Source organism: Helobdella robusta, assembly GCF_000326865.2.
Source record: "Helobdella robusta unplaced genomic scaffold HELROscaffold_2, whole genome shotgun sequence".
NCBI classification, from domain to species: Eukaryota; Metazoa; Annelida; class Clitellata; order Rhynchobdellida; family Glossiphoniidae; genus Helobdella; species Helobdella robusta.
The window spans coordinates 1,652,980-1,666,598 of NW_008704083.1; the positions used below are offsets into that span (position 1 = coordinate 1,652,980).

Genomic DNA, 13,619 nt, shown 5'->3' on the forward strand with positions numbered 1-13,619 from the left:
AAATATGTTTAATTAGCTAGATCAAATGTAAGAAATAATATGATTGGCTGGTTTATCTACGAAATTATTTGATTGGTCGGTTTAAATATGAGAAATTATTTGATTGGCTGATTCAAATAACGACCTTATGTTTCCTGATCAGTGATTGGACGCTGGCTTCATCCTTTCCTACGTCACTACTGGATAGGACCCTCAGCATGTCCATCATCCAGGCGTCCACATCTTCTGCATCGGCGAACAACTAAAGAGGACGACGACGACGACGATGATGATGACACATACAATCACAAACACACACACATCACGCACACACACACACACGCACACAAACACACACACAAACCTGGTAGAAATTATGGGCTTCTTGCAGTCTAACTTTTCTGAAATTGGATAAACTCTCCAACTCATTCCAGAGTTCGTCGATGGTTTCTATCTTCTTCTGTATCCTCGTCGAACCTATGCTACCTAAGTTGCATGTGCGCGTGTACGTGTGTATGTGCATGTATGTGTGTGCGTGTATGTATGTGTGTATGTATGCGTGTGTGTGTGTGTGCGTGTGCGTGCGTACTTTTTTACACACACACAGACGCATTCATGCGTAAAATGTAAACATATTTCTATAAAAACAAACATTTTGTGTGTATATATTTTTACATCTACATATATACATAATATGCACACATACTCATACAAACATATATGCACACATACAAACATACATACAAACATACAAACAAACATACATGTATACACACATACAAACCTGCATTGATTAGGTCAACACCTGTTTGGACGACACCATTCAGGTAGGTACGATGTGTCTTCAATTCATCTTCATCGATCTACGAACACAAAAATAAAAATAATAACAAAACATTAATAATAATAATAATTATTATTATTATTATTATAACACCACAAATTATGACTAAATAAATTATAACAAACAGTTATTAGCTAAAATTACTCCCAAAGTTATAAAAACCAAAGAAACCTTATGCTTGTTGATGAGAAGTTGAACGCTAGTCAAATCATGTCCGATATCCGGTGAGGACATTAGTTGCTCCTTTTCTCGGATCCACGTTTCCTCTTCCGTCAAATCCCATTCCAGTTGGCACATCGCCTTTGATTCGTTCAGTTTCTGCTGCCTTTCGTTGAAAAGTTTCAGGAGTTCTTGGTAGGCCGTGTGTAAGTGGTTCATTCTGTCTCTTATGATCTCTGGACTGCAAGGAAGGTAGCCAGCTACGATTGGTTGGTTGGTTGATTAATTGGTTGGTGGTTGGTTGGTTAGTTGGTCTGTCATACCTTCATACACACAACACATACAGACAAACAAAACAGACAAACAACACCCACACACATACGCACACCCATACACACACACAAAGACAGACAGACAGACGCACACAAACATACTTTGTGGATCACCTTCCAGATACTTGCTGACATCAATGCCTTCGACTCTACTGCCGATGACGGCAATTTCACTTTTAATCAATTCATGCTTCTTGAGCAACTCTTCCACGCCGATCAAATGTTTTCCGTAATCTTCTGATTGCAGACGGGCCTTGCAAAATTTTTTTTTCAAATTTGATTAAAATTAATTAATAATTATAAATTTACACCGAATTTTTGAATAAATTTATACACATATACCAAATTCAACTTTTAATAGTACCTTAATTTCGTCCATCACGTCCAGAATGTATAGCATTTCTTGAAAGACGCCTTGCAATTGGTAGGATAGCTCCAGTCTAACTCTTCTAGCTCTTAACAGCTCTAATAGATCTAGCCATTGCTGTATAACGTTTTCTTTGCTGTTAAGTTAAGGTTGGAGAGTAAAAAGAATTATGATTATTTATTTAAATATTATGAATAATTATAAGAAATAAATAATAATTATAAATAATAAAATATTTGGGAGCAAGGAAATTGGAAATACCGCTCGTTGATTGTGTCAATGTCGTGGAAGTTTTCCCACTCCAGCTCCTTTGCCACGTTCATGACTGCTTCCACCCTTTCTTCGTACGCTTGTATGTCCGTTTCTATGGCTTCGTGTTTCTGCAAGTGTGTGTGTGTGTGTTTGCGTGTGTGTAAGTTTATGTGTGTGTGTGTGTGTGTGTGTGTGTGGATTTGTGTGTGTGCGTGTGTTCATGCATATGTATGACTGTGTTTGTTATATCTGTATACATGTTGTACATGACAATCACACACCATATTCATACACCACAACACACGACGCCACACGACGCTACAAAACCTTGATAGCGGCTTCTACAGCGGCCATATCGTATCCAAAGTTATCTTGAGACACGAGCCTCTGGTTCTCGACCAGCCATCCTTCCCTCATGCTTGCCTTCTTGTTGAATCTTTCTGCTAGTTGCTCCAATTTCTCTTGCCTGTAGAATTGATTAATCGTAACGTGTGTGATTTTTTAAGTTTGTTAATATTTCAAAACTGCTGAATGTTGCGTGTGAAGTTTTGTTTTGAATGAAGACCAAATCACTTGATATAAAACATATACAAGTCCAGCACCAATTACGGCCAGTCGATGATCCAACTAATCCAACAATTTTCAATCACAACCAAACTAAACAGCAGCCGATCGGCCAATTACAACCGAGCAGCCAAACCAACCGACCAATCACAACCGACCAACCAGTCCAGCCGTCAAATCAAAACCGACCTAACAAACACACTGACCAATCACATTTAACTTACCTAACTAACTCCTCTCTAAGAGCAAGTTCTCGTTCGTGTTCGGCTTTTTCCAGGTTCTCCCAGGCTTTATTGATATCTGCCATCATTCTGCCCTCGCTCGGAGTGTAGGGCTTCAAGTTGTTCCCTCTCATTTGACTTTGAATTCGAAAGAGCAAAATTTCCAAGTCACTTTTTGCCGTGAATCTGAGAAAAAATTGTGCTAAAAAAATAAATTTTGTAGTTAACTAACTAGAGTTTAAACCTTATATTCGTTTATTTATTCACTCGATCAGTCATTAACTTCATTCGTTCAGCTACTTATTCATTGGTTCTTTTGTTGTGTGTATATTTATTGTATATATTTCCATCTTTTTAAATAATTTTTAATATAAACGATTAAAATAAATTTTAAATTTTAATAACAATTGAAATATAAACAAAAATCATAAAGTTTTTTAAAAATAATGAAAAATATAAACGAACTTGACAGGTTTTTCAACGATCCTGTAGTTATTGAAGGCGGAGAGCTGCTGTTGAACTCCGTTCAGAGAATTCTCAAACTTTCTGTCGTTAAGGATGATGATCTGCTGTTTAATCCATTCCAGAAGGTCCGATGTTAGTCTGTTGTACTCTTGAATCATCACGTCGTCTTCCAAACATTGGTTCACCACCTACGTATTTTTTAGAAATATTCATGTATATATAGACTATTATTTATTTGTTTGATTGGTCGTTTATACATTCGTTCGTTCATTCATTCGATCGTTCGTTTCTTCATTCATTCATTCATTCATTCATTCATTCATTCATTCATTCATTCATTCATTCATTCCACCTTTCCAATCCTCCTCCCTTGCACTGAATCTGCCTTAGCCTTCGAGAAGTAGTGATAGTAGGTGACAACGTACGTTATGATTGACTTCTCGTCCGGGTAGTCCGTGTTGACGTCTGCCAAAAAGTACATCCATAGGATTTTAAAAATTACGTACTAGAAAAAAATTAGGCCAAAATCAATAGCAAGATGATTAAATAACAAAACCAGGTCAACTGAAAAACTAAACCAAATCCATCTAAAACGAAACCAGGTTGAATAACGAAACTCGATGAATTAAAAACGAAACGAGGTAGTCTAAAAACGAAATAACGTAGTCTAAATATGAAACCAGGTTGTCTAAAAACATAACCAGGTGGTCTAAATATGAAACCAAGTGGTCTAAATATGAAACCAAGTCAAATTAATAACAGAAGTGAACTTGAATTTTATAGAAGTTATCAGATAAAGAAGAAAATGAACCTTCAGCATCGAGTAGCTTGGTGAGACCCAGCTTATCCTCTGCTACGCTGAATGCATTGTTCAGGTTTTCAGCCGGTCTGTTCTTGTTCAGTGCGCTCATGTCTATCAGATCTGGCCTGCATACGTTTGTATGTTTTATTTAGCATAATTAATTGACTAATTAATTAATTAATTGATTGATTAATTAATTAATAATTATCTAAATAACTAATGTATGTTTCACAAATAACCAATCATCCATTCGTGTTAAGCACGTGAACAAAAGTTATCTATATATTCTACAAACATGATGAACAAATGTAGCTGTAAATTATTAGTTAAAAATACCTAGAAATAGTTAAGAATACATGCAAGTATGTCTACAAATAGCCACAAATTTATGAGAATAGACAGATACCTGTGCTTATGGAGGAGAGCGTTGAAGGCTAATCCATCTTTCCAACTTGTCGTAAAATTTCTGACGTTAACATTAGGGTAGCCGGCTGTCTTCATCTGACACCATAGCAGCAGGGCATCTTTGGCCGACTTGATCTCAGAACTGTCTACTTGCTCTACTGTTATGTCTTGGATCTGTGCGTGTGTGCAGTTGGCGAGATGTTTTTATTCATTCGTTTATTTATTCATTCATTTGTTCATTCGTTCGTTTATTCATTCGTCCTTTCTTAACTCTTCTATCTATTCATCGATTCATTCATTCATCAATTCATTCATCAATTCGTTCATCAATTCATTCATCAATTCGTTCATCAATTCGTTCATCAATTCATTCATCAATTCATTCAAACCTGAAATCTCAAAATAATGGTCCAGATGAGACCAAGAGTCAGTCTCGGATTGCCATCGACAATGTCATGGGCGCCGACATTTTCAAGGTGAACTTTCTGCTCGTTTAGGAAGGTCAAGGACTTGTCCACATTCTCTAAACAGTGGATTCTCATCTTGCCCTTCGTCGGGTTAGGCTGTGACGTATGGGAAATAATAATATTAACAACAATAATAAAAATAATAATGATGATGAGTGTATGTGTGTGTGTGTGTGTGTGTGTGTTAGTCATATAATTTCATGAGTTTGTTGCGATGCAAAATAATATACGCTGCGTAAATGATCGAACACACATAATGTGTACGAACACACATAAGTTTTATACATGCGTACACACATATATACACGCACGCACACATACGCACAAGCAAACCAACACACACACACACCATACACGCACGCACATAAAAATACAAACCAATCACATATTCATCTATAATGTGAATAAACTCGACTATTAATACTTGAAAAAGTTTATTTTAAGAGATCATGCTATCGAATTAGTGTCTGTGTGTACGTGTGAATATATGCGTGTGTAAGTGTATGTACTAGTATATACGTGTGCGTGTTATTACGTTTTGAAAGACCACTGCTTTATTGAATTTATTTACATAGCAAATTAAATATACAACATCATAGTACTTGTGAATTTTGAATCGCTAAGGTCAGTTTAATAGAGATCTTCATTTTAATGTACATCATGTTAATGTATTGATATTGGTGTTATGTGTATTTCATGGTATTGCTCAACATTGTACGTATTGTATATATGTGTGTGTGTGTTTGTGTGTGTGTATGTGTGTGTGTATCATTTTGTTTAAAATCGGTTACTTTTTTTCATATACCGGCTTGTAATAATAATGATGATGACGATGATGATGATGGAGATGATAATAATAATAATAATAATAACAAATAATAATAATATATAATCATAATAATAACAACAAATAATACTGAAATTAAAAGGCAGCTTCATATAGACACACAAGCTAAACAATGTACGTATTATAATGTTGTATGAATGTAGTTAGTGAATGTGTATTTACTATAATGTATATTTACTATTTAATAATGCACCACCACTACTACTACTGCTGCTGCTGCTGCTGCTACTTCTACTACAACGACTACCACTACTACAACAACTACTGCTGCTGCTGCTGCTACTTCTACTACTACAAATATTGTTTTTGCAAACCACCATTAAAACTACCTTCCGCATCTATAACAAGTAGCAGCAGTATGTATAAAAATTTACATCAATACTAATTAGATAAATTATGTTAAAATTCATTTTTAAAAATAAAAATGGAAAAGAATAATTTTTAACAAGAATAAAAGCAAAGAGCAGAAAACAAAGAGCACGTACCAATTTTTCTCCAGATAAAATTTCCAAGAGTTTGATCAACATCTTTCCATCCCTAATATCAACGTACAGGTCTTCAATTGTGCAACCGACGCGTGCCAAATGAGAGTTCACCCATTTGCAGAATGTTTTTTTCTGAACTGTTTCACGTTCAGCTGTTGTTGGTTGGATGGTTGATTGAACGGTTGGATGTTTGGTTGGTTGATTGGTTGAATGTTTGGTTGATTGGTTGAATGGTTGGTTGGTTAGTTGGTTGATGGGTTGAATGGTTGGATGTTTGGTTGGTTGGATGGTTGGTTGGTTGGTTGGTTGATTGGTTGGTTGGTTGGTAGAATGGTTGAATGTTTGGTTGGTTGATTGGTTGGTTGGTTGGTTGGTTGGTCGGTTGGTCAATTATTCATCTTTGGATTGATTGGTTGGTTGATTGACTGGTTGGCTGGTCCATATCGCACCATAGACATATAATTAGTTTACTAATTTAATTTAAATCAGTATTTTGTCGCTATCTGATAATATGAATCTGTATATAGGTTGAAATTAAACACAACCCATTACGATACTGTTTGTGTGTTTGTAATATACACACACACAAAAACACACATACATACACACATATAAATACATTTACATACACACACAGATATATCCATAATCATCTTCTGATTCATAACATCTGCTATTTTTTGTTCAATAGACATGTCATCGGCCACATAACTACATTCATTTTTTACACAGATACAGACACATACACGCACACATACACACAGATACATACATACGCACGCACACATACATACGCATGCACACACACACATACATACACACACATACATAAATAGATGGAGCTACGTAAGTGTTACGCATCACCAAGAGCCATTAAATATTAAATTATCTATCGTATCATATTATATTATAAATCAAATAAATTGTATTTTTGCATTACATACACATACATAGATACACACATACAAACACATACATACATACACACAGACATACAAACATATAAATATACATACATACATGCACGCATAAAAAGAAAATGTTGATAAGATACATGAAACCATTTATTTCTAAATGATAACCTCATATACAATATGAATATTAATAAATGGAAATTTATATAGCTTTTAATAGTACTCAAAACCGTTATATATATATACTGATATATATGCTTTCAACCTTTCAACAAAAGATGGAACAAAGATGAAAAAATTTATCTAATGAAGCTTTAAAGTATTGATGATGACGAAGAAGAAGAAGGAGGAGGAAGAAGATGACGATGATGAAGAGGAGGAAGAAGAAGAAGATGGTGATGATGATGAAGATGATGACGATGATGAATAATAAAACTTAGTCAGGATTGAGCGATAGAGAATTTAATCAATGCTTCCCGTGTGTTCACTTTCTCATTATCATTTTACTTCACTCTCTCTCTCTCTCTCTCTCTCTCTCTCTCTCTCTCTCTCTCTTGCTATTTCTATATATCTCTCTCTATTTCTCATATTTCTTTCTTTTCCTTTCTTTCGCTCTCCCGCGCTTTTTCTTCAAATAAGTTTTTATTGGTGGTGGTCGAAATTACGGTAGTTCTACAAATTATAATTGTTTTACATTTTTACATTTCTCTCTCTCTCTCTCTCTCTCTTTCTCTCATTAGTAGTAGTAGTAGCAACAGTAGCAGTAGTGGCAGCAGTAACAACAGTAGTTGTAGTAGTAGTAGTAGTAGTAGTAGTTAAAGTATTAGTAATATTAATAATATCCAACTGATTGTAATTGTTATAAAGGTATTTATTAACTATCGACGAATTTGGTTATTTATTCATTCGTTCGTTCATTCATCTATTCATTCATTCATTCATTTATTTATTCATTCATTCATTCATTCATTCATCCAAATGGTCATCTAAACAGTCATTCAGTCATTCATTCACTCACACAGATATTTATGAATCCGTCTAATTTCACATTCAGTTAATAGTATGTTCATTCATTCATTTATCCATTCGTTCGTTCGTCGATCCGTTCATTAACTCATTCATTCATTTGTTCATTCAATAATCCAATAATTGGTTTGCTAATTCATTCATTCATCCATCCATTCATCAATTAATTGATCAATTCATTCATCCGTTCAAAAATTAAATTACCCGCCAAAGCTTTAATCCTCGATCTTTCGAAGAGCTTAGCTGAGCTATTCTCATCGTCGTCGTCTTCAACATCAGTCTTGTGATGGTTGTTACTTGCCTCGAACTTCGTATTGTTCGCCACAACAGCAGTAGCCATCCTATTTGATCTTCGCTATATGCAGTAGAAAAATTATCAATAATTATTATTTTAATTTCACAGTTTTGTAGCCTAAGAAGTAGGGACGCTTGATCCGGTGTCTAAGCAACCGACTTCGAATGCAACGAGTGTCCGTGCTGTATTTCTTCGGATAGGACTAAGTGTATGAGGTGTTTATGTCTTTTTGTAGTAATTGTTTTTGTTTACTTTATTCGCATTTGCAGGTTCTATGGTTATATATATATATATATATATATATATATATATATATATATATATATAAATATATACTTCTTATTTATATTCAGAGGGGAAAAATCCTAAAATTATAAATCAAAAATATCAATAACAATAGCAATAATAATAATAATAACTTCAATAATTTTAATAATAATAATAATTTAAATCAACGACGGTAATTGCTAAGTGTAATAAAACCAAATGTCTATTTAATAAACAAATAAACAAACAAAAATAAAAAAAATAAATTGTTCGTTCGTTCATTCATTCATTCATTTCTTCATTCATTCATTCATCATTCATTCATTCATTAATTCATTCATTCATTCATTCATTTACCTTTTAAAAATTTACCTGATATATCAAGGGCAAAATTTGTCAGAACTGCAAACCAGTCAAAACTGCAATCGAAAGGTTTATACACAGATTTCAAAAATTTTATTATAACTATATTAATTCAATTATGGCGATCTATAATTAAATAAATATAGATATAAAATTATGAAAATATATCCAAATATTTATTACTTTCTACCCCCAAAGATCAAAATTTAGGTAGAATATGTATGAGATAATTCAATCTAAACGAAAAATATGCAATCTCTAGAATGTCATATTATGTATAAATGTTTGTATGTATATGTGTATGTATGTGTGTGTATATATGTATGTATGTGTGAGTATATATGTACGTATGTGTGTGTGTATATGTGAGTGTGCGTGTGTATGTGAAAAAATAAGTTACCTCACTTACCTGTATAGTATGTGAGAGACGATGAACGCTACATTGAGCTAGTAGTCTGCACTGTATATTCTTAATGTATTGTAGGCTATATGTGTGTGCGTACATGTGTATATATATGCGTGTGTGTGTGTATGTGGTTGTTTGTGTGTGTGAGTGTTTGTGTGTGTATTTATGTTATGTGCGTGTGTATGTGTGAAGTTTTGTGTGGATATATGTGTGTATGTGGGTTTTTTTACGTGTTATTGGGTTTTTTTTACGTGTTATTATTTGTGTATGTATCTGTGCTAGTTTAGTTGATCAGGTTGATGTGTGGTTTTTTGTACGTAGGTGTGCAAGTAAATGACATGTTTGTATATGTATGTATGAGTATTGATGCGTGTGTGTGTGTGTGTGTGTGTGTGTGTTTGTATGTATGCATGTACGTATGTTTTTCTGTATTGAAGAATTGATCGAAAAACTCATTGGGTCTATAGTTGCCTGTTTAAATGAATTCAATATTGCTATGTAAAGTCCTACAACATATGTTTGTGTGCATGTACGTGTATGTATGTACGTATGTGTAAAAAATTGTAATTATTTATATTATATTTATTACCTCATATTATTGATAAATTATTTAGCCAGTCTGCAGCTGAATGTATGGATGTTTTACGAAGAAGTTAAATAATAAATCATTCCCACATTTTTAGCCAGGTATTTTTGCTGTATATATAAAAAAAGAATATATATAAAATAAGAATATTTATGTATATATATAATGTGGGTGTTTGTGCGTGTGTTAAATTGTGGGTGTGTTTGTGTGTGTTTGCCTGCGTGTGTGTGTGTGTACTCGATTACTGAAGCTAAATTTAGGTTCTTACTACACCGCTACTAAAGAATCATTTTAAAACAAAATTTTATAAAAATCAGATGAATGAACGTTATAATAGTTATAATATAATAATACTATTATTATAAGTAATAAAAATAATAAATACTCCGATCTTTAAAGAACTTTTTTAATTATTAAGAAAACATCTATGTAGTTAGAAAAAAAACAAACTATGAACCCATTAATTAAAGTTTAAAGCCCTTTGTAGGTATATACTGATATCTATATATAAAAATAAAAATATTACATATATATGTTATGTAATAAAAATATTATATATTTATTACGTTAAATTATAATATAAGCCAATATTTTAAAAATTGCATTTTTAGAGTCAGCAGTAGAGATAAAGAAATTTTGGTTCATTGTGAAGTTACGTCACACTGTTTTGAATTTGAAATAAATAGTTTTTGTTTATAAATAAGATAATTATATTCAAAAAAGTTAATTATAGCTGTAAATAATATATTTATTGTTATAATTATCAATAATATAACAAAAAATTTTTTAAAATTGAAGCTTTTTGAAAAGTTCATTAACAACAGTTAAAAGCAAGTGTTTTATCTTGTTTTGTTATCAGATTCACTTAACTTTTTGTAACTTTTATGAAAAAGTTGTTAGAAGTCATTAATTCTATAGCTTAAAATTTAATTTGAATAATATTTTTGTGAGTAAATCAGTTTCGCTTTCCCTTTCCATCATTTTGATATAAAAAATTAATTTTACTTTTAAAAATCTAAAAAAATCGTTGCCAGGTCTTCGCATTTGAATTTTCTAACGTTTTTGTCTGGTCTTTTTTTCGCTTACTTTTTAAATTTTCCCATTTAAGTAAGTGGTCCGGCAGGTTTACTTTCTTGTAAAACTATTACTTTTTTATTGTAAAAATTAATAAAAATAAGAAATTGTTTGAAAGACAATAATTTAGCAAAGGTGCGTAATTTGAATTAAAAACCAAATGTGCCCTTTGCCGTTTGCGGGCTCTGCTTTTTTGTCCTATTTTTTCATTTCACGTCTGTTGGCTGGTCTGTCAAAAGTTTTAACTTTTTAAGTTATTGAGTTTGACATTGAAAGAAAGAGCACTGAAATTGGAAAGAATTTTGTTTTTAAATTACAATAGTTTTATTTTATTTATTTGAGATTTAATGTAATTTTATTAATGCTAATTGTCACATTCAATAAACTGTTAACAGTGCTGATAAAAGCAAGCAGTTTATTGAGAATCTACTACACAGCTTTCTGTCTGAGGTCTGTGATGGCCTGGAGATCCAGTGGAAGAAACCAAGAGGAACTGATTTCAAATCTTGAAAGTAGAAAAAATTATATTATAATAACTATAATTAATTATAGTATTAATTTTTAATGATAATTAGCTTGCCTATTATGTAATATTAATGTTGAATCTCTGGAGTGTAATTCAAAATCAAATTTGTCAATTTTTACATATTTTTACTCTAAATATAAATAGTAACTTCAATTTTTAAACTATGTGCTATAACAATAAGAAAAAAATTCAAATGTGATAAATAAAAAAAAATTCAAAATTTAACAAAAAATACACTATGTCAACTTGTCCCTACCACCATAGAAAATGGAGTGATAAAAAGTATCAAAGTGGGAGCAGCAATGCGTGCCATAGACAGAGGATTCTACACTAAGCAAAATCCATACCAGGATTCACCCCAACCCATTGGATTTTCTGCAACTATCAGCGCCCCTCACATGGTTTTGTATGTGTGTGTGTGTGTGTGTGTGTGTGTGTCTGTGTGAGTATGTGTTTGTTTGAGTGTCTGTGTGTGTATTTGTATGTTTGAGTGTATGTGTGTGTGTGTGTATGTGTGTGTTTGAGGGTGTTTTTGAGTGTATGTTTGTTTGTGTAAATTTTTGTTTGTTGCTAATTCAATTGAATGTCAAGTTTGTATGTGTTGAAATGAATAAATAGCTGGTCACATATTTACGATTTACTTCATATCAATACTTTAATAAAAGTATTCATCTGATTGTATGCAAACCTCATACATTATCGACAACACACACACACAACTTCACACTCACACACACAACTTCACACTCACTCACACAACTTCACACTCACACACACAACTTCACACTCGCACACACAACTTGACACATACACACACACATACACTTACACACATACACTTACACACATACACATACACACACAGCATGCACATGCTCTGGAATCATTAGTGGATCACATAAAACCAGGTGGCTCTGTCTTGGATGTTGGCTCAGGAACTGGTTATCTGGTTTCATGCATGGCTCACATGGTTGGCTGTTGTGCTATTATTTTTTTTATGAGAATGTAGCCTTTTGTTTTTATATATCTGCCATTTATTTAATAATTTTAATGATAGATGAACAAAACTGACACACAAGAACGAACATATTGAAGGTAGGTGATAATGGGAAAGCTGTAGGTATTGAGCACATTGAACAAATTGTCAACAGTTCCATTGAAAACATCAGACAAGACCCCAATGCATCAAAATATTTGGAATCAGGCATCATACATTTGTTTGTTGGTGATGGTAGGAAGGGCTACGAAGCAATGGCCCCCTACGACGCCATCCACGTCGGAGCGGCTGCTGATACTATCCCTCAACCTGTTAGAAATTTAGTCAATGTAACGTGTGTGTGTGTGTGTGTGTGTGTGTGTGTGTGTGTGAGAGAGAGAGAGAGGGAGAGGGAGGGAGAAAAAAAAAGAGAGAGTGTACATGCACTTTTGCAATTTTTTTATTAAGTTTACAATCAGTTATTTATTAAAACCGTGAACTGACTTACCTTGCCGAAAACAGCTGATCGATCAGTTGAAGCCAGGAGGTCGCCTGATCATCCCCGTGGGTCCCGAAGGACGCGACCAACAATTCGTTCAAGTGGACAAACTGGCAGATGGAAGCGTCCATAAGCAGTCTTTGATGGGCGTCATTTACGTTCCACTGACTGATAGGGAGCGCCAATGGCCAAGGTTCAATAATTGTCTGATTTCATGAGCTTGGGGGTTTCATTCATTTCTCGATTTTACGTGATCAGATAGCGCGCGTTGTTAGTGTTTATGATGTACAAGCCGTTGTAAATACTTATATATCTGTTTCGCGTTGTACATAAATGTTGTTTGTATTCGTGTGTGCGTGTGTTGTGTGTTTCATTTTTTTATCAGCATTTTACGTGACAGTTTTGATTAAAAAATACATATATGTCTATCTATGACTCTTTGCAATACAACTCTTGAAATCTGAATTATTTTTCGTGAAAACATTAAAGTACAAATCA

At 33.3% G+C, this 13,619-nt stretch overlaps 2 protein-coding genes across 2 annotated transcripts in view; one reads left to right on the forward strand and one right to left on the reverse strand.

Annotated features, from left to right (window-relative positions):
• Positions 1-8,469, reverse strand: part of HELRODRAFT_105953 (hypothetical protein) — a gene marked incomplete at its 5' end in the record, with an annotated part of 23,102 nt that extends 14,633 nt beyond the window's left edge. Inside the window, 16 exons of the mRNA XM_009017088.1 lie at positions 125-241; positions 344-461; positions 760-842; positions 995-1,242; positions 1,417-1,567; positions 1,679-1,817; positions 1,943-2,061; positions 2,261-2,399; positions 2,722-2,904; positions 3,184-3,371; positions 3,536-3,648; positions 3,995-4,110; positions 4,392-4,564; positions 4,780-4,953; positions 6,190-6,341; positions 8,334-8,469. Coding sequence (XP_009015336.1) covers positions 125-241; positions 344-461; positions 760-842; positions 995-1,242; positions 1,417-1,567; positions 1,679-1,817; positions 1,943-2,061; positions 2,261-2,399; positions 2,722-2,904; positions 3,184-3,371; positions 3,536-3,648; positions 3,995-4,110; positions 4,392-4,564; positions 4,780-4,953; positions 6,190-6,341; positions 8,334-8,469 — 2,349 coding nt within the window. The remainder of the gene's footprint in view (positions 1-124; positions 242-343; positions 462-759; positions 843-994; positions 1,243-1,416; positions 1,568-1,678; positions 1,818-1,942; positions 2,062-2,260; positions 2,400-2,721; positions 2,905-3,183; positions 3,372-3,535; positions 3,649-3,994; positions 4,111-4,391; positions 4,565-4,779; positions 4,954-6,189; positions 6,342-8,333) is intronic.
• A 3,108-nt stretch (positions 8,470-11,577) lies between these two features.
• HELRODRAFT_155661 (hypothetical protein) lies at positions 11,578-13,339 on the forward strand (the record flags this gene model as incomplete). The annotated part of the gene is made up of 5 exons (XM_009017089.1): positions 11,578-11,632; positions 11,911-12,047; positions 12,512-12,616; positions 12,742-12,954; positions 13,145-13,339. 5 exons carry the CDS (start codon positions 11,578-11,580, stop codon positions 13,337-13,339), a joined length of 705 nt encoding a protein of 234 aa, XP_009015337.1.
• Positions 13,340-13,619: the final 280 nt, after the last annotated feature.